The sequence below is a fragment of the Tachypleus tridentatus genome, chromosome 4 (genome assembly GCF_004210375.1).
Source record: "Tachypleus tridentatus isolate NWPU-2018 chromosome 4, ASM421037v1, whole genome shotgun sequence".
Lineage (NCBI taxonomy): Eukaryota > Metazoa > Arthropoda > Merostomata > Xiphosura > Limulidae > Tachypleus > Tachypleus tridentatus.
The window spans coordinates 44,563,142-44,583,319 of NC_134828.1; the positions used below are offsets into that span (position 1 = coordinate 44,563,142).

The 20,178-nt window shown below is 34.2% G+C and overlaps 1 protein-coding gene across 10 annotated transcripts in view; it reads right to left on the reverse strand.

Annotated features, from left to right (window-relative positions):
- Positions 1-3,481: 3,481 nt before the first annotated feature.
- Positions 3,482-20,178, reverse strand: part of LOC143249002 (ketosamine-3-kinase-like) — a 31,485-nt gene continuing 14,788 nt past the window's right edge. For all 10 annotated transcript variants that reach the window (XM_076498141.1, XM_076498137.1, XM_076498131.1 and 7 more), the window contains 3 exons: positions 19,408-19,603; positions 8,021-8,195; positions 3,482-7,411 (listed from right to left, as the gene is read on the reverse strand). In XM_076498141.1, coding sequence (XP_076354256.1) covers positions 7,345-7,411; positions 8,021-8,195; positions 19,408-19,603 — 438 coding nt within the window. In that variant the 3' untranslated portion in view covers positions 3,482-7,344. The remainder of the gene's footprint in view (positions 7,412-8,020; positions 8,196-19,407; positions 19,604-20,178) is intronic.

Genomic DNA, 20,178 nt, shown 5'->3' on the forward strand with positions numbered 1-20,178 from the left:
ATATTTTAAAGATTTTTATTTCCTAGAATTGTAAACACTTCTTTTGCATTTTTTTTTTTTTTGCTAGCTTTCCTCATTAAGTAGTAAATGGATTCTGAGGTTGTACACGTTGGTATTATATTATTTATCCACACGCGTGTGAATAAATTAAGTGATATAATACTCTTTCTTCTGCTTGCCAATCAGTTCTTCATTGATGTTAATGCCTTTGCACACCCAGTGGTATTGGATCTCCAACAATATCACTGCTTTCAGGTTCTGTATCTATGGCAACTACACCTGCAATGTCCATTAGTGCTGCAAAGAATGTACCTATTATGGCTTCTTCCCTCTTGAAGTGTCTCTTCAACAGATTAGAATGATAGATCTTGGTATTCCCATCTATTTTCACATTATAGTCTATTCTGTTGATCACTTTCCTGCACTTCAGATCCATTCTGCTCCAGGGTGAGATTATTGTTGTGTGTGGTAAGAACTAAGATCTTTTGTCCCACCTTAAAACTACGTTGATCATTGGCCTTCTTATCAAATAAGTTTCTGATTGCCTTGAGCTGCTTATAAATTTTATCAATCATGCTGACAAGTCTCTTCCAGTTAGTTTCTGAGGTATAAAACAAACTGGTGCATGTTCTTCACTTCTTCTCATGTCCATAGTTCTTTCAATATTTACATCAGACTCGTTAGTATTCTTCTGTACTGTAATTCAAAGGGTGAAAATCGTAGTCATTTGTAGGACCTCTTGGTAAGCAAATAATAATGCCTGCATTCACTCTCTCACAGTCCTTTACATCTGGAGTTGTAGGGGGTAGTAAAGAGCTTCTTAGTGCTAAAGAGTATGCACACCTGTTGTATCAGTTCTGGGGTAAAATGGGTTCATCTGTCAATCAAGACTTCTTCTGGAAAGCCTATGCTGCAAAACACTTCCAGAAAAGCTTCAGCTACTCTAACTTTGGCAGTGCTATGGCTTCTGGGTAACGTGTTACAAAGTCAACTACTGTACAAGTTGTCCCTGTTAATTACAGATGCTAGTGGTTTGATCAAGTTCACTGTTATTCTGTTCAATGGCACTTCTATGAGAGGCATCTTGTCCAATGGCACCTTCCCTACTGTTCCTTTAGTTATGGTCTTTTAGCAGATGCCACATGACCTGCAGAATACCTTTAATACCTGCAGTTATACCTTTAATGATCCCTAGCCAATGGAAGTTGTTGGTGACTCTATCTGCAATCTTCTTCACTCCCAAGTGTCTTCCCACAATTGACTCATGAGCAAACTTCATTACTTGAGTCTGGTATCCTGTTGGTACTACGGTCTTTTAAGTTCCACAGCAGGAATGCCTTGATAGATCCAGAACAGCACTCCCTTTTGGTCCTTTATTCTGTATGTCCCTTATCCCTTGTGCTTAACTTTCTCCCAAAGTTTCTGCAGTGAAAGGACTTTCTTATGTACTTCTTTCAGTTTTGGTAAAATGAAATTTGAGATCTAACCTTTCTAGATTTACAAGGACTTGATGTCTTGCTTACTATTATTTTCTTGAGCTCTTATAATGACTACAGATGCTTTATCATTTTTCCTTCTGTCTAGTCCCTCCAAACTTCAGCTGCCTGGTATATTGCAGATCACCAAGTTATAGATGGATGCCTTCATACACAACATTAAGGTTTTCCATGTAATATAGTGTCCACCTTTATTCTTACCAGCACAATCTTTGTGGGTAGCTCCAGCTCCTTTATGCTGAGATTTTTGCTTCTCCTTACTTACTTGTAATGTGCCACATTTTATGATAAACACAACTTCCCTTCTTCCTTTTGCCTGTTCATTTTTTGTCCCCTTTGGTGTCATCTTGTTTTGATTGGTTTGGACTTTGTCTGGTTGTTCTTGGACTTGCAAGTTATACCTCATTAATGGACTTCCATATACTGTTATAACAATTTAGTCATCTGGTGCACATCTTTTGATACTCTATGTTACTACAGCATGTGATCATGTTAAAGTGTTAATAGACCTGTAAGTCCTTGAAAACTGTCTTCACACTTGGTCATGTCAGTTCATTTTGTGAAGTATCACTGTACACTGAAATATAGAATCTCCAGTGTCAGCTTAAAATTTTGGAGAAATTTTAACACAAGCCAATTTTGATAAATTCACAGTGTTTCAGCAAAAACAATATTAAATTGTTATAGTTCATGCCATCTCCTGATATTATACCTATATAAACTTGTAACCCTGACAAAATAAGGAGCAAAGGTTAACTTCAAATTCGTATCTAAACTTAATGTGTGTTTAACAACACTTGGATGTCTACAATACCTGTGACAGCATGTTGAGCATAGCTTAACTTGCTCTAACTACATAGTCCTAATGTGTGTTTTAATAATGCTTAGGTATCCATAATAATTGTGATATTGTGTTGAGTGGAAGTTAAAGTCAACTTACTATCTAGTCATCACGTGTATTTAACTATGCTTGGATGTAGATAGTAATTGTGATAGTCTGTTGAATAGAGGTTAACTTTGTGTCTAATCTCAATATTTGTTTTGATAATATTTAAAAATCCAAATAACTGTAACAAGCCATTGAATGGAAGTTAGCTTTAACTTTCTATCTAATTATGATGTGTGTTTAACAATGTTTAGGTGTCTATAGTAATTTGGACATTGTGTTGAGTGAGTATTAACTTCAACTTACTACCTCAACATAATGTATGTTTTACTTATTCTTACATATACACAGTAACTGTGACAAAGTTTTAAGTGAAGGTTAACTTCAATTTACTAATATTAATGTGTCTTCATAATGATTATGTGTTCAGTTACTGTGATAAAGTGATAAGAGAAGATCAATTTAAACTTACTATCTAATCTTAATGTATATTTTAACAGTTTTTAGGTAGTTACAGACTGGGGCAAAGTATTGAGTAAGATTAACCTCAACTTACTATCTGATCTTAATATGTATTTTAATAATTCTATGGTATTCACAGCAACTGTGACAATGTGTTGAGTGAAGGTTAATTTTAACTTACTATACAATGCTTATGTGCTCACAGAAACAGCGACAAATATCCTTATCTTTAAAAAATAGAGTTTAATGTTTTCCTTTCCTTTTCTGTTCTTTACCAACTGATTGTTTATGTTGACATACATGAACTGTTGTCTGCAATAGATAAGGTATTATTATTGGCAGAGATGCTTTTAGATGCTAGCAAAATGTTTTTGCACTTGCTTAGAATATCTTATGTAAGGAGATTAAGTTTTGTTTTGTTTATAAAAATTATTAAGTGTTCCACATGTGAATTTTTAGGGTGTTACTAACACTATCCACTTACAAAAAGAAATGATTCAGTTAAATATATAAATGAAAACTATTAACATAAGCTCAGACAACTTGAAATGTGTATGTAATCACATTGAAGTACAGTAATACTATCGGCCTTTGTAACAGAAATAAATGTATAAATGAAAACTATAAAATAAGTAAATATTATCAAGAACTCTTTTATTGTTATATTAAACCAATAAAAACTACAAATAATAGACTTACATATTTAGAATATATAATTAAAACTAACATTGATGCTATAAACACAAGTTTAGATACTCCATAAGCTTATCATCCTATTGAACTATCTATTTATAGAAACACCTTCTGCCCTAGTAGCACGAATCTTAGTAAGTCCATTTGCCTACAGAACTTAAATAACATAATCCATCTAGTAACACAATCTGCCTTTGCAAAACACATGCAATACAAATGAAAAATATAAACATATGTTGAGACAAGTTGGAACCTGTAAGCAGACCTGCAGGGCCATAATAACATCATCCACCTTTGTAAAAAACACACACACACACACACAATATGCCTAGCAAGACCATCTACCTGTACAAATACTACCCTTAGTAACACAATTCATATTTAAAACATTGCTCTTAATAGCAGCAACTGCTTAAACTAACAGGCACTCTGGCATTAAACTATGATGTCAATTCCTCTCTAGGATAACACTGCTTTCTGGTGTTACTTTATGGACCATTCAAAAAGTCACACACTCTAGTGCCTATTATGTAACAGCCATGTAACTCTCAAGTGTCAGATTTAATATTTTACTTATAAAGAGAAATAGTGATTGTAACAAATGGAAAAATTAATATTATGTAAATTAGATAAATTATTATTTTTAAAACTTTGATTGTTACTATAAAGTTAATGTCATATTGGCTTACATTGCCTTCTGGCAGATCACTCACCATACAAAGAAGCCCTCTGGTATCACTTTGTAACCCTAGCAATCCACTTTTCAGTAACATTTGGTTATATTTTGACTTCACCACCTTCTGGTGTCTACTACATAACAGTTATGTAACCCTCAGATGTCAGCATAATATGCATATTATATAATATTTGTGCAACCCTCAGGTAGCATCCTTTGTTCTCTACACACCTGTCAATCCTCACTGAGGCAGAATTATTTGGGCACCCAAATATCCCAATAACTATTCTGGTGAATACCTTTCATAAGTTTGTGAAGAAACTGTATCTCAATAAGCTTCAAGCTAGGCCCAGCAGAAAAAAAAAAAAAAAAACATTTAATTGCAAGCATTTGTTTTATATTCACCAAACAATTATTTCATTGTAAATTTTGGAAATACTGTAAAAAATAAATCTAATTACATCTAATACATAGTATATGTCCCTCAGAATTACTACTATTGTAGAAAAAGCTAACAGTATGTTTTGCAGTATGATAAGATAAATGTAGGACAAGTGTATGCATGGCTGTATAATAATGTCTCTACAAAACACCAGCTTGTTTGGCAGTATGGTAATAAAACTCTACAATAACAATTTTTCTATGAATTGACCATGCATTAATCATATGATAATTACTGCCACTTTTATTTATCTCATGATAGGAGTCATGTCATGCTTTTACTGTTGGAGTGCTGCTGCATGATCATTTGTATGTGGACATGCAGAAGCAGGAGGTGGAAGGCTAGTGGATGGTGTTAAAATGTGAACTGATAGAGGGCAGTGCTAATCAATAACAGCTATTTTGTGAAAGGAGGTAAGATATATTGAAGAAGCATCTTCTTACCATATTTAACATAAACTACTAGCTAACAAATATGTATAACCTATTTTTATTAACATATTATGTACTTCACGTACATAAAATTATGCCTCTCAGCAATTCACCATTAAGCTTGAGGGCTTAAAACAATAAAAATCATATTTAGATATCCATATCTGATACCCACTAAGTAGCTTTGCACTTAAACATAAGCAAACAAAATCTATTTTTTTGCCCATACTGCCACTTGAGCTACATTTCTCCTGTAATCAAAATATAACCTTCAATCCTACAAAATTATGATTAGTATTTTTCATCTCTGTCCTTACCTGAAAAAATATCAACAGCCTTTTACTTCCCTGTGATACACAATCTTTAATTTGTTTAAACTACTTGCCACCATATTTCTTCTCAGAATCATTGTTTATTCTGTGAAATACAAGTTGCTTATGTGTGGCTGTGGATACCTGTACATTTAAGTGTTCTTAAATAATCATTAATACTGAAAACAAAATATCAGTATTAATCATGTTTTGGGTAGTTCTTATGCATAAACAATCCTTAGTAGCCAAATTTATTTAATACATGTGTTAGTTTGCAGTAATTTTAAACTGTTGGTATATTATCATGTGTCCTTGTGAAATAACTATTATGCTTACCTGATAAGTGAAACATAAGACATATTCTCAAACATAAGTTCAATCTGACCTTGTATCGTGCACTGAATAATAATAAAACTCTTAATTTCATCCTTTGAGAGATTAGCTAGTTAAACTAAAATCCACATTTTCAAGGTAATGGGTTTCACTATAAAAATATATTAGTTTATTGGATATTCCACCATAACACACAAAAAAGGTTTCCAATAATTATTCAACTACATCTTCAAACAACTCTGCAATACAAGATATTCTTTAAACATGCATTTAATTTATAAGTGAAACTGATAAACCATAAACAACTTCAGGTGTTACCAATAAGCAATGCAATTTGATACCAGTAACAATTTTTAGCTTTACCAATCTTAATTTTTGCATCAAGATATGATATCAAAAAGTAGTGTTTTTAAACTAAAAATATATTTCAAGATATATATATATATTTTATCAATAATATTTTAGCACATTATTATGTCATTGCAGTTGTAAATGCTAAAAAGGAAGTTTAAGTAATTTAAACTGTCTATCTTTGTTATGGCTGAACACACATAGTATGCAACTGCACTTAAAAATACAAAAATATAAGTTACATATTTGTAATCTTATTCAATCATGAAAAATGCTTAATTTTCTTGTGTGGAGTATACCACTGACAGTTATGAAATACAAATCTTCCATAGTAGTAAATGTGAAGAAATATTATAATAAAAGTGTAGCTGACACAACACGAATTTCCAATGTGAAGTTTTTCAAATGTGTCTTGTATCTCTCAGATTAATGCCAGTTAAGGTCTTTCACTCAATGACATAGATAATGTGAATTATATGTTCAAAGTCCAACTATCACTTAAGATTAATATTGGAAACATATAACTAAGCAATGTATAGTGGTAAACCTGCCAAACACTGATCCCTTCATTGAATAGAAAAGTGATGCAACAACATAATAATATTTGCAACTGAAAGTTTGAGTTTTCAAATTAACTTATGCAATGTGATTAGCTTTAGTCTTAAGCAGAAAGCTTCATTAAGAGAAATTTTAATAAATGAAAACAACAAAAACTCATTTGAGATAAAGTGTGACTAATGTAAGCCATCTATATTTTAAAGATTTTTTTTTCTGGGAAATAAACCAAAATATACAATCCTCACATAAAATATATTTTTATGCAAAATTAATTACATGTACAGAGAACAAGATAATTATAAACAGTAAATATATGTTAAATTCCAAAAGAAAATTAAAATGAAGACAATAATTTCAGAATTTCAAAGATTAGAAATAGCAAAGTACCACTGTTTAGATATCTGGATGTTTGTAAAGCAAGCCTTACACGTACACAAACATTTCCAGAAACTTGCAAAGACAGTATATTTACACTTGTACTCAATAATAACAATAACAAGCCTACTTATATGCATATATATAAATGTAGATCTAGAATAACTAGTTTCTTCTTACTTTGCATATAAGCACTAAATTTAATATGTAGTAGATACCTGAATGCTCATAAGTCACAAGTAAAAAATCCTGCAAACTTGTGAAATACTTATACGTACACTGAATACAAAGCAGATAATTTGAAGGTTACAAAGTGAAACTATCTGCAACTTAACTCTTCAGTAACCTTTTCATCAATGAGATAGATGATCCACGATAACCTCCACCAAAATGATTCCTGTGTAAACAAAGACAACTTACTGAAACATTTATACCTCTTGTACATATTTACAGTTATTAAATTCATTACACTACTCAAAAGTACATGTAAAGGAGACAAAGAATAGTCATATGTTGCTTTAAATGAGAATCATATTTTTGACATTGCAAAGACAGATTATATCAGAAGTACAAACTAACATGTCAGCTATTTCTTTATTTTAAAACACATTTGTATCATTAAAGGCTCGAGAAAGATTAAGAAAGCTTGCAGAAATGTCAGAAAATCTACTAACTGTTGAAGATGGATATCTGTTTCAAATTACTTTGTCAGAAAATTGAAAATACATAAAATATTTGGACTGATATTTAAGTTATAAATTATTTAAAATATGTGTGCTTCAGCTTATTTAAAAGTTTGGAACCTATGGTATTTCTTAAATAATGTATTACATACTGGAGAAAAGAACAATAAAAATATGAATTTAATTTTCCTAAAATTTTATGTATTTGTTTTCCTTTACAATGTCCTACCTAATTATAGTACAGAGAAAGCTTGTTAAATATGATTGTAAGAACCTAAACAAAAATTCAAAAGAAATATTTCTGGTAAGAATATTTCACAAACCAATGATTTAGGTAATTGAACAACTGGTATAACTGAAGCCGATATTCAAATCCTGGAGCTTTTGGAATGGCAGAATGGTAAGAATCAAAAAATGATCGGGAAAATCCTCCAAACAATGTGGTTATTCCAAGCTCAAATTCTGAGTGTGCATAGAAAGCTGCTGGATCAAATATTACTGTAGAGAAAAAATAATACAGGTAAAGAAAAATACTTCAAAAGACATATTGCTTTGAGAAGCAACACAATCAGATCAGTGATGAAAATAAACTCAAGCTCACCATATATTAAAACACACTGCAAACTGGTAAGACGTAGCAATTTATCACTTTATACAGATTATCTGATGCAAATGAACATTACGTATTTTAGTTACAAACTAAATTACAAGAAAACCTAGTATGACTGATTTAAAGCACAGTTTAAATACGAATACAGAAGTTTTGGTACTCTACTTTTTCATGTTTTTGAAAAAACATTAATAAGCTTATTTGCTATTGTACTTTTATTGAAATACTATAAGATCACATATGAATAGTGCCAGTATTAGTGAAGCAATTTTTTACTTGATACTAGCTTATTTCATACATTTTATAAATAATGTGAACAAATCTTTACACAATTGACAAGATGATAATAAGATAAGTGAAAAAGAAAACAACCTTAAATTTGCTGCATCATGGTTATTCTATTTTTATTTTTTATTATTGTATTTTCTTTTCTTTGAGATCCAAGGAAACTCCATTCCAAAAATCCACCCACATGAAACTGAAAGTTTGTATGTTCCCCCACATGGATCTAATAAACCTCCATACCAGTTTTGGTAAAGATCCATTTACACCCTGTGAAGTACTAACATGAACATACAAGAGATAATACTATTATAACCATTTAGATATTTACACATTTAACAAAAATAAGTTGTATTTAATATTTTTTTATTTATTTCCTTATAAACTTATATACATTTGTATCTCAAACAGGCTAATCTGAGGTTCTGGAGAGCTTTAGTTTGCATATACAATTCCAAATGTTGATTTTTTTTCTTAAAAAACATTGTACATTGTAAAACTTCATGCTATTAGTTTAAACAGAGTCCTTCTATTTGAAAATAAAAATGGTAATTTTGCATAGGCAGTAAAGGGATAATCTGCATGAAAAATACTCCTATACTCCCTTTGTTATCATTATCATTTTTGTATTTGTAATAAAAATTATTTTTGGTTTTATCTGTGTAGAGTTTAATTAACAAAAGTTGCTTTACCCAAAATGAGAGAAGCTGGTTTATTTGTTTAGGAAAGTACAGGTGACATAGAGGATTCTACAATTAGGATGGTTGGTCTTCAGGTCAGAACAAACCATTTAGCTTCCAAAAAAACTTTTGCAAATGACCATAGGTCATTTAAATCTGCATGGTATACTAGGTCTCCTAGGATAAGATGAGGTCCAGATCTAGAAAAGACATTCTGTTACCCTTATCAAATGGCTGAGCATTTGCACCTTATGTCATTTTCAAAATGTAAGGAAGTTGTACTACTACTTGTAGTACCTGTTGGATTTTGCAACTGGAAAAAGGCCACTGAGAGATTCAATGTACATGAAAAAAACAACAAAAAAAACATGTTCATAAAGAAGCTGTGATCAAATTTAGTAATTATACTTCAGGGAGCAGTATTGTCTGTACATTGTCTGCCAAAGCATCTCAGGACACAGAATCAGCACAAGTGGCTTTGTTACACATTTTGGGGTCGATGCAGTTTCTAGTCAGACAAGGAATACCAACACAAGAAAGTTCCAATACCAACAACAACCTTCATCAGCTGCTTTACTTACTTAAATTGGCTAACCTTGGGAAATGGTTGAAACAAAAGCAAAAATGACTAGAATATGATACTGAAAATGAAATATTTGAAATAACAACACACACTGTTCTCAGGAATATGGCAAGGAGGCTCATGGAAGATAGATACCTTGCACTGACTGTTGATAAAACATCTGATGTATCAAACATTGAACAAGTCACTGTCATATTATACCACATCAGTGGTAGTTTCAAGACTGTTGGTTTGCACAGCACAGACAGAACTGATGATGCTACAATGACCACAATAATTAGAAATGTGATTTTGAGGATCACTTTGACATTGCAAGATTACTGTGGATAATATTATGCTATAATGGGGCAAGTATAATTTCTGGACTCAGGAGTGCTGGGCAGGATTCTTAAACAGCCCAATGATTTTTATGTTCACTGTTCAGTACATGTACTTTATCTAGTTTTACAGAAAGCTACAAGATCAGTCCTCCTTGTCAGAAATACTTTAGATTTGATACATGACATTGTCAAGTTTTTGTACAACTCCCCTAAACATGTAGCAATTTTTTTCAAACTGACAAGGGCAAAATCATTCAGCATCTCTGAGGCCATTGTATTTAACCACACAGACAATGTATAGTTCTTCCATCAGAAGTATTTAACAAAATTACAAATCATTGCTGGAGATACTTAAGGAAATGTAAGAACCTGGACCTAAAGGTAGTAAAAAAGCAGGGCTTGTTTGGCAACTTGAGGAGTTTGAAACAGCATTTGGATTCAAAATGAGTGAAACTGTTTTTTTACAAATCAGAAGTCTGTACATCTTTACAAAGCTCAAAAATCACTGTTTGTAGAACCATAATGGCCTCTGAATGTTTAAAAAAAAAGACAGCTCAAGAACAGAATATTCATTCCATGTTTTGTGGAATAAAACAAAAGAACTGATAGAAAGCTTGAATTTAGAAGAGCCAACACGTTTCAAAGAAAATAGCCACCACAGAAGTTAATATGATAGTTTGGGTAGCTCTTTTCTTTTTTGCTGCAAATGTAAGAGAAATGTTTAGAATACAATGCTGGCTACTAATATTTGAAACTTAGTAAGTGCAACAGACAAAAGTTTTGCCAATATGGGGACATCAACAGCAGCATATTTAGAGCAGCTGATCTTTAAAAGTGAAGATAGAGAAGACTACTTAGAAGCTTAATGTAACTGAGACACACTATTCAAAAGATGTCAACATATTGTATCACAAAGTTCAGTTACTTATACTTTCAGACTTACTTTCCAAACAGGACATCAACATAACTAGCAGTAGGAATGTTATCAAGACAACAATTACAGAATTAAACAAAATGGTAAAGGCTACTACAGTATTTAGCCAATTGCATGAAGTTCTAACTGTTTTATTGGTTTTGCTTTCCTCATCTGCCTTAACTGAGAGAAGTTTCTCAAGCCTGAGAACATTTAAAACATATCTGCAAAACAGAATGTCACAGTTATGGCTGTTACACATGCTTCTTTTACACACATGTCAAGAAATGACTAACTCACTTGACATAAAGGCCATAGTACTCAAGTTTTTATGCTAAACAGCAGCAAGAAAAAACATTTTTGGGACTTAAGACCACCTATGTTGGTGAGATAATCTTCTTCACTTTAATATGAAAACTTATGCATAATTTTCAACACAAAAAAATTGAAATACATCAAACACTAAAAAGCAGTAATGATTCTGACATCCAAAGTATTTTGTACTTGTAATTCCTGCACATCATATTAAATATGTAAGTATTGCTATGCTCACTCATTTTCATTTTCTTTGCTTACTTACTTTTAAATTGAGTTAAGCACCCATGGGTCATAGATTATCTACATTTATTGATGACATTAAGATTTTGAGTGTTACTTATATGAGAAGGATGATGCTATTTTACAGAAGGATTAAGGTCATTTGTTGAACTGAGGAAATAAGTGGGAAAGGGCTATTAATTATAATACATGCAAGATAATGCCTATCAGTTACCATACTTTGAATTATAAGTATCATTTTTATGTGAATAATCTTACTAGTGTTATGAAGAAAATGATTTTCATGTTTTGGTTGATTAGTCTCTTAAGACATCCAAGCAGTGTAGTATTGCTAGTTGTAGGGTAAGTAGGATTTTATGTTACACCTTGAAAGAGATTAAAATTTCTTTTGCATATGACACTGGTTAAGTCATATATGAAGTATTGTGTTTAATATGAGCTTCTTACTTTAGAAAGAATATTCAATTACTGGAAAGGATTACAAGTAGGGCTATTACAATCATACATGGTATGAAAAAGCTGTCATATGATGAGAAATTAAGATTTCCAAAATTTTCTCTTGAGAAAACAAAGGTGATGGAGATGTGTAAGATTATTAAGAGAACTAATAACATTGATTATCATGTTTCTTTTTGTACTTAATGGTGAGAATACAAAACTAAAGGGCAGAAGCATTAATTCTGGCAAGGTAAAAGTTACCTGCAGCTAATACAATTTATTTTTCTAACAGGGCAATTAGCCTTTGAAATGGGTTGCCTTCAAAAATGTATTTCCAATAATACTTGCTTTATTTCATACTATGGATATTACTCAACTGTTAGTGTTTCTTTTCTTTTGCCCCTCTAACACTGTTCTAATTTTTTTCACACTTGCTGCAGTCTTTTATTCCCCACTTAAATACTCTTAGTGATATCAGTCTCATGACACTCTCTAGCAACATCAATGTATCCTTCATCCTGGTACTGTATATATGCACCACCTTCAAATAATATTGTCCCTTTATCTAAACTGGCCAAATTTGCAGTCTTTAACACTGGTTCTTTGTTGGGAGGAAGGGCATTTGTATCCTTTTATCATGTGTAAAATGTTGATCTTCTGGCTGGTGTGTAAAACAAGCTAGTCTAATCTGTCAATGTGTTTTTTTTTTGTTTTTTTTTGCTTTTCAACAATTAGTTATGTCAAGAAACATTTGACGTACATTACATTGGCAAACATGAGGCTGAATATTCCCTTTCCACTGGTTATAAACAATGCAGTAGGAAATTTCAAATAGAATCAATGACATTTTTTAAAAAAATAAAATGTGACTGGAGGGTCATGCCTTGTATGTCTGACTTTTTTGTTTACATCTTAGTAATGTAAGAAGCTTTTTAGACTATAAATTCAGATCAGGTGAGGATGAAAAGAAAATCTAAAATGAAAAATTCAGAAAGAAGAAGTGTCACATGATACACAAAAGTGAAGATGAGTAATTTGCTTAAAAACTGAACTATGTACTATGTTTTGATACAAGTATACTGACACATATTAATAATAAAGTTTTCTAATTAAATTTTGATTGTAACTATAAAAGAAATAATAACATGCACACTTTGACCCATCTGTGAATGTAAGTTCAATTATTCCTGGGTATGCTTTCTTCATCAAGCACACAAATCCAGCCAGTAACAACTGCAATCACTTCACCAACTGCTTAGAGTACATCTTCAGCATGATATTTAATGTTCTTTTGTTTAATTTGGTAACATTTCTGAATGGTTTATTGTTTAATATTCCCCCTTTTCCAGACCTTTAAGTCACAATCTCTCTTTCAATTTCAGGTCTAGTGGACCTCAAAGTTTGTTGCAAATCAGACATAGCCTTAAGTATACTTATCTTTTAAATGATTATAAACATAAAATAAAAACATTTCATTCTATGTGTATTGAAAAAGACATCTTATGATTCATTTGATTGCTTCAGGTGAAGAACTATCTTCCTAAGAAGAGATTCAAGACACTATGTTGACCAGGCAACAGCCCAGCTCTTAACCCTACCAAAAACTGCAGGAAGCCCTAATCAGCAATATGGCACTATGAACTCATTCATGCTAAATTCAGTCCCTTGTGCAATCTATGCTACAGAGATGTCAAGCAGTTATCTAAATCATAGAGGGCTCAACCAAATATTAAAACAAGAAAAAGTATTTTTGTTACTAGCCATTAATGGTGTTATCTTTAAATCTACATTTTCTTACTCAGATAGCATTTTTATATATATGAAGCATTTGTTAATTACCTTCTTGGTCTGGCATGACCTGGTGGCTAGAGCATGCAACTCACAATCTGAGTGTCATGAGTTCGAATTTTCGTCGCTCAACATACTCATTCTATATTGTTGCTGTCTATGCCAGATATTAGGTTGTAAAAATCCTTGGCTAACAAAAAATATTGGTCAAACTCAGTCTAGTTGGGATTAAGGGTGTTACAAATAATATTTACTACTTATCTTTTGCAATATATATTTCACAGTTGGCTTGCTAATAAAGATGCATACATGTTTTTTAATGATAGAAATAGAAGTCAACTTCAACCACACAATGTCCACAACCATTTTACAATAATTCTGATACTTTCACAATGTACAGTCTTGTGAAAAAATGACAAGAACCAAGAAAAGCATGAAAAAAAATTAGATAGTGCAATATTTTTTTTTCAACCAGTGTAATTTTACAACCCATTCTTCAAATATTTTTATTCTAATATTCTTGTGCAAACTATAAGAGATTAGTTTATGAAAATTATTTCATTAATAAATTTAAAATCACAGAAGAAGTGAGGAATTTAATAAAATTCACAAAAGCAGATGAAGGTAAAACAAAACAACAATTAAAAAACAAATGGCATAAAACCAATGTTGACATCCAGTCTACAATGTTAAGAGAGAAACTACAGTAATAGAAGTTGTAAAGGACTTTCCGTTGCATAATGGTAATGATCATAACCTGGCAGGAAGATCAACAGTAAGTACAAGAACAATCGTCAGTCACCTGAAGTTGGCCTTTCCAGTCCTGGTTCCAGATTATGTGTCATTATGGCCAGTATCAAAATGTAAAGTAATAAAAGTGTTAAAAAGACATGCAGCAAAATTGTAATAATAACTTGCCAGGACGAGTAACGGGTAGTTCAGACGTATAGTTCAAATAGCAGCATTAGTCACCTGAAGTTGGCCTTTCCAGTCCTGGTGTCGAGTTATTTAATGTCATGGTCATTTTCCAATTTCAAATCGAACTAGAGAGATTGAGACTCTAAAAGGGAACCACAATTAAAAAGGTGTAATGAATAAATATCAAACACTTAAATGATATTAAAAAGATTAACGGCCATTAAAAAACTAAAAACTTTATCAAGGTGGACAATGTCACCGTCACCAATAACACTGTCTAATGTTATGGACAAACCTTCGGACAGAACATGTTTAAAATAGTGCAGTCGTTGAGAGTCGTAATGATGGCAAGACAGTAAAATGTGGCTTACAGTGATTTGAGTGTTACACAAACTACACATGGTGCATCAGTTCCAGATAAAATCAAATCATGAGTTAAAAACTGTGACCAATGCGTAGACTAGTTAAAACAACTTCCTCCTACCAATCCTCATGGAAGCAAGATGACCAAAGTCCAATATAGGGTTTTATTTGGAAAAGCTTGTTTTTGCGTTGCTCAATCCAAGTTGACTGCCAGCTGGCACAGAGCCGAGCCTTGAATACATGACCATAGTCCATGTATGGAATAGGCACAATGGTGATAGTGCCAGAGCAGATAGATTTAGCTACCGTGTCTGCAAGCTCATTCCTGCAAATACCAACGCAGCCTGGTATCCAGAAAAACTGGATAGAAGTAGATGTTAAGGAGAAATGGGCCAGTCGGTTTTGAATATCAGCGAGAACAGGGTGTAAGCCAACGTGAAGCAATTCCAGGATCAGTAGAGAACTAAGCGAGTCAGTATAAATAGTGCAGTTGGAGTACTGCTTAGCTTCAATATGATTCAGGGCAATAGAAATGGCACACAGTTCAGCAGTGAACACAGAAGCTGCAGAGGGGATTCTGCACGCAACCACCGAACCGCAACAAACCATGGCAGAGCCTGGGCCCACAGAGTTACCTGATTTGGAACCATTCGTATAAATTGGAATGAAAAGACTGTTCGAAAGATGTTCAGTAAATAAAAGACGGTAATTCCAATTGGGAGTATCTGCCTTCCTCAGATGACTTGAAGAAAGGTCACGTTTGAGGACTGTAATAAGCCATGGTGGGATGGGCTGACCAGTGGATTCTGAAATGTTATCCAAGGACAGACCCAATTCATCCAATTGTGCCTGAATGCAAAAGCGAAAAGGAGCAATGGCAGATCGTCTGTTCTGAAAAAGTAAGGCCCGTCGAGGAAGCAAAACACATCCCCAGGTGGGATGCTTTGGTGAGGAGGATGTTCAGTGCTCTTGTACATTTGACCCATAGCTGCTTTAAGTGTGGTATAAAGGTCAGCTTATGGTCAAAGATAAGCCCCAAGAACTTGGTCTAGGGACTACTGGCAGCGAAACGTCACCGATACGAAGTTCAGGATCAGGGTGAATACCCCGTTGGTGGCAAAAGTTCATGCAAACGGTTTTAGAGAGAGAGAAATTAAAGCCATTCTCTGTGGTCCACTTCAGTACATGATTGAAGGTAGTTTGTAGTTGCTGCTCAATATATCTCATGTTCGACGACTGACACGAGATGTGAAAGTCATCGACATAGATCCTGTTTGCAACAGTGAGAGGGAGTTGTTCAGTGATGGCATTAATCTTTACACTGAAAAGTGTGACACTCAAATCACAGCCCTGAGGGACCCCAAGTTGCTGTAGAAAGAACGGGAAAGTGTAGAACCCACACAAACTTGGAATCTCCTGTCCATTAAAAATTTTTTAATAAACATGGGTAAATGGGCACAGAACCGATATATATGGAGATCTCACAAAATGCCATACCTCCATGTTGTGTCATAAGCCTTCTCAACGTCAAAGAATATTGATACAAGATGTTGTCGTACGAGAAAGGCTTCTCTGATTGATGTTTCAAGTCGAATTAGGTAGTCCGTGGTGGAGTGCTGTCGTCGGAACCCACACTGGGTGGGTGAGAGGAGGTTGTTTGATTCAAGGAACCAAACAAGACGAGCATTAACCATCCTCTCTAAGGTCTTACAGAGACAGCTCGACAAAGCAATTGGACGGTAGTTTGAAGGAATCATGGAATCTTTCCCAGGCCTAGAGAAAGGTAAGTTAATAGCCTGGTGCCAGGCACTAGGAAAAACATTCTCCTGCCAGATCCAGTTAAAAACAATTAAAAGAATATCAAGAGAAGCAGGAGAGAGATAACACAGCATGTCATAGTGTACATCATCAGGTCCACCCAATGTACTGCCAGACCAATGAAGGGCCATTTTCAGTTCCACCAGTGTAAAGGGATGATTATAGTCAAAGAGACAGTCTGTTCAAAAGGAAATAGGTGAATGCTCTGCCCAAGTCTTGATAGCCAAGAAGGTGGAGGAACAAGCAGAAGTGCTAGATACCCGAAAAGCTTTCACATAGAGTATTGGCAATGCTCCTGACATCAGCTACATCTTGGACATCAGAGAGCAAGATCGAGAGGGGGACAGAATTGTAGTGCCCACTGATCTTTCGAACCCTATCTCATATGACCTTGGAACTGGTGGCAGAAGTTATTCTAGTTGTGAACTTAATCCAAGATTCCTTCTGGCTTTGACATCTTACCCACCTAGCATTTACATGGGCCCATTGGAAAGCAATGGGGTTCGAAAGTGTGGGATATCAATGGAAAGTATCTCAGGTCCGTTTTTGAGCCTGGGTTGATTGGGCAGGTCTTTGTTGTTGGAAGGGAATTCCAGTGACGGAGGACATGAACGAATGATCGTTTTGGATCTTGGGGTGGGAGAAAAAGATGTATCTGAAGAAATGCTTGCATCTGAAACCAAAGGATGTGGATTTTGGAGTTTGTTGGAATGTATGGGAAGAACAGAGATGGGTGAAGAAGTTGATTCATCAACCTTTCTAACCATAGAGGTCAAAAGGCTTGTCATTTGTTTTGAAAAGGATTCTCTTGGAGGCATAGAAAGATCTGTCTGCACTCCCACTGTAGTTGTGGAATGAAGAGCAGCAGCATATGTCCGAGATGAAGTGGTGGACAGCAATTTCTGAGCTTCAGGATAACTAATGTTATGAGCCATTTTCAAATGCTGCACCTCTTTTTCCTCCAACCATTTAGGGCAAGAACGAAAGTAGGAAGGGTGAGAACCATTGCAGTTGATACAATGTGGGTCTGTTTCACACTCATAGGCATCATGGTCCTTGCCACCACAATTAGCACATGTCAGGGAACCACGACATGACATCTTTGAGTAGCCGAACCTCTGACATTGGAAACATCGGAGAGGGTTTGGAATGTACGGCTGTACCCTGCAAGTTAGATAACCTGCCTTGATGATGGCAGGTGCACGAAGTGATGTAAATGTCAAAACGAGAACATTTGTTGGCAGTGTAACTCCATCTTTTCGAGTGGAGATGTGCCTCACTGCAGAAACTCCTTGAGTGGAGAGACCAGCGAGAACCCCTGACTCAGGGATGTTCTTCAAATCCCTCTCAACAATAACTCCTCGTGATGAATTCAAGGTGTCATGAGGGGTAACCTCAATAGGTACATCCCCAATTGCCTTTGAATTCAAGAGAAGTTTACTGTGTTGGGATGTGGATGTTTCAACCAATATGTCTCCAGATCAAAGCTTCTTTACTGACTCTGGAGAGCCAGCAAGTCCCTCTAGTCCCTTCTGAACAAAAAAGGGGGACATTTGCCCCCAAGGTTTTTCTGAAAGAGAACGTAATATAAGAAAATGAGGTACACGTGTTACAGATGCTAAAGATTGCTGCCCAGAGTCTTCAAGACATGGTCGTTTACCTATGGACTGTTTTTTAACTATTTTATTTAAATTTTTAGTAGGAGGATCCATAGGAAAAAAAACAAAAAACTTCGGTACCCACTGACCCCACCCACCTTGGAGCCCTACAAAGGGACGCACTACAATGTCATGTAAGGACATTGCAGCAATGCCAGGGTTTCGTGAGCACTATACCCAAACACCAGCATCAGACACAATGGCTACAACACCCGTTGGGAACTTCCAACACTGATACTTAGTTGACTCTAGCCCAAGTGGACCAGCTGACTGACCCAAGGGGAGTCACCCAAAGGCCCATCTACAGGAATTCAAGGCCAAAGTGGTGCGTTAGGGTTGGACCCCTCAACCACCAGAATCCTCTCCTCCCCCTTCACGGGTCGCCACCCACAGCAAACTCATGGGTGGACGTTTAGATCTCAGAGGAGGTAACTAGAAAGAACAGAACTTTCCCTGGGAGGTCCCCTCACCATGTACAGGAAAACACACCGAGGGGTTCAAGAAAGTTACCTTGAAAGTTGAAATAAATCAGTCAGCTTACACACTAACTCATAAGAATGTTTACTTTCAGCAAACATAAAACATAAGGAACAATAATGATTTCAAAATTTATTAGTCCAATGATTAGTTAATATGAAAAAAATTTTTACAAACATATTTTATGTACAAATTGGATGAGTAGACTCAGGTAAAATGTTAGTAATATTTCAGATAGATAATTCAATTTCATCTATAAAATGTATATGTGGCCAATGAAAATTCTCTGAAAAGAATAACAAACCTGGTTCATTATCTGTTTCTGCTGCATTTCCTCCCCAAAGGTCACCATGAACTATAGCTGGTACAATACTAATATCCTTGAAAAACTTGGGCAATATAAGCTGCAGCTGAGACCAAAGTTCTTGAGCTTCCCTATCTCTATAATTCTTTTCAATGAAGTTTAACTGATGCTGAAGTCTTTGTCTTGCAAAAAACTCCTGTAGATAAAAGTTTTAAGAAACTAACCTGATGGAATATTTTGTTAATTTTACTTGGTACTTAGTTATTTATTAGATGAAAAAGATATCAAATATTTCCCATTAAAAACCTGAAGAAAACAAGAGTCTACAATGTACTTTTCACCATACATGAGCAGGTATTCATGTTAGACACAGAACTACTTAATGTTACCAATAAATAATTCAAAGCATGTAAAAAACCAATAGTTCATAACCTTTTATTGTGCAGACTCCTAACATAATTTGAAGATGCTGAAGTGATATTGGAAACGTTAAAAATAGGTATACATGAAAACCATAAATAATATTAGCTTTTGACCTGATAAACTATTGATAATTATTAAATAAATGAAACTTGTTTGAAAATCAAATACATTTTGAAATGCTGCATGAGTAAAGTATCTGAGCAAATTCTAAAAAAATTAAAAATGCAAACAGCCCCAAGAACACTTGAAACATTGTCAGTACAAGTGCATAAGTTTTTAATATTTTGCTAAATTTAATTCATAAACTTCCTTTCCAAGTTAAATAATTTTCAACCAGATGCAACTGTG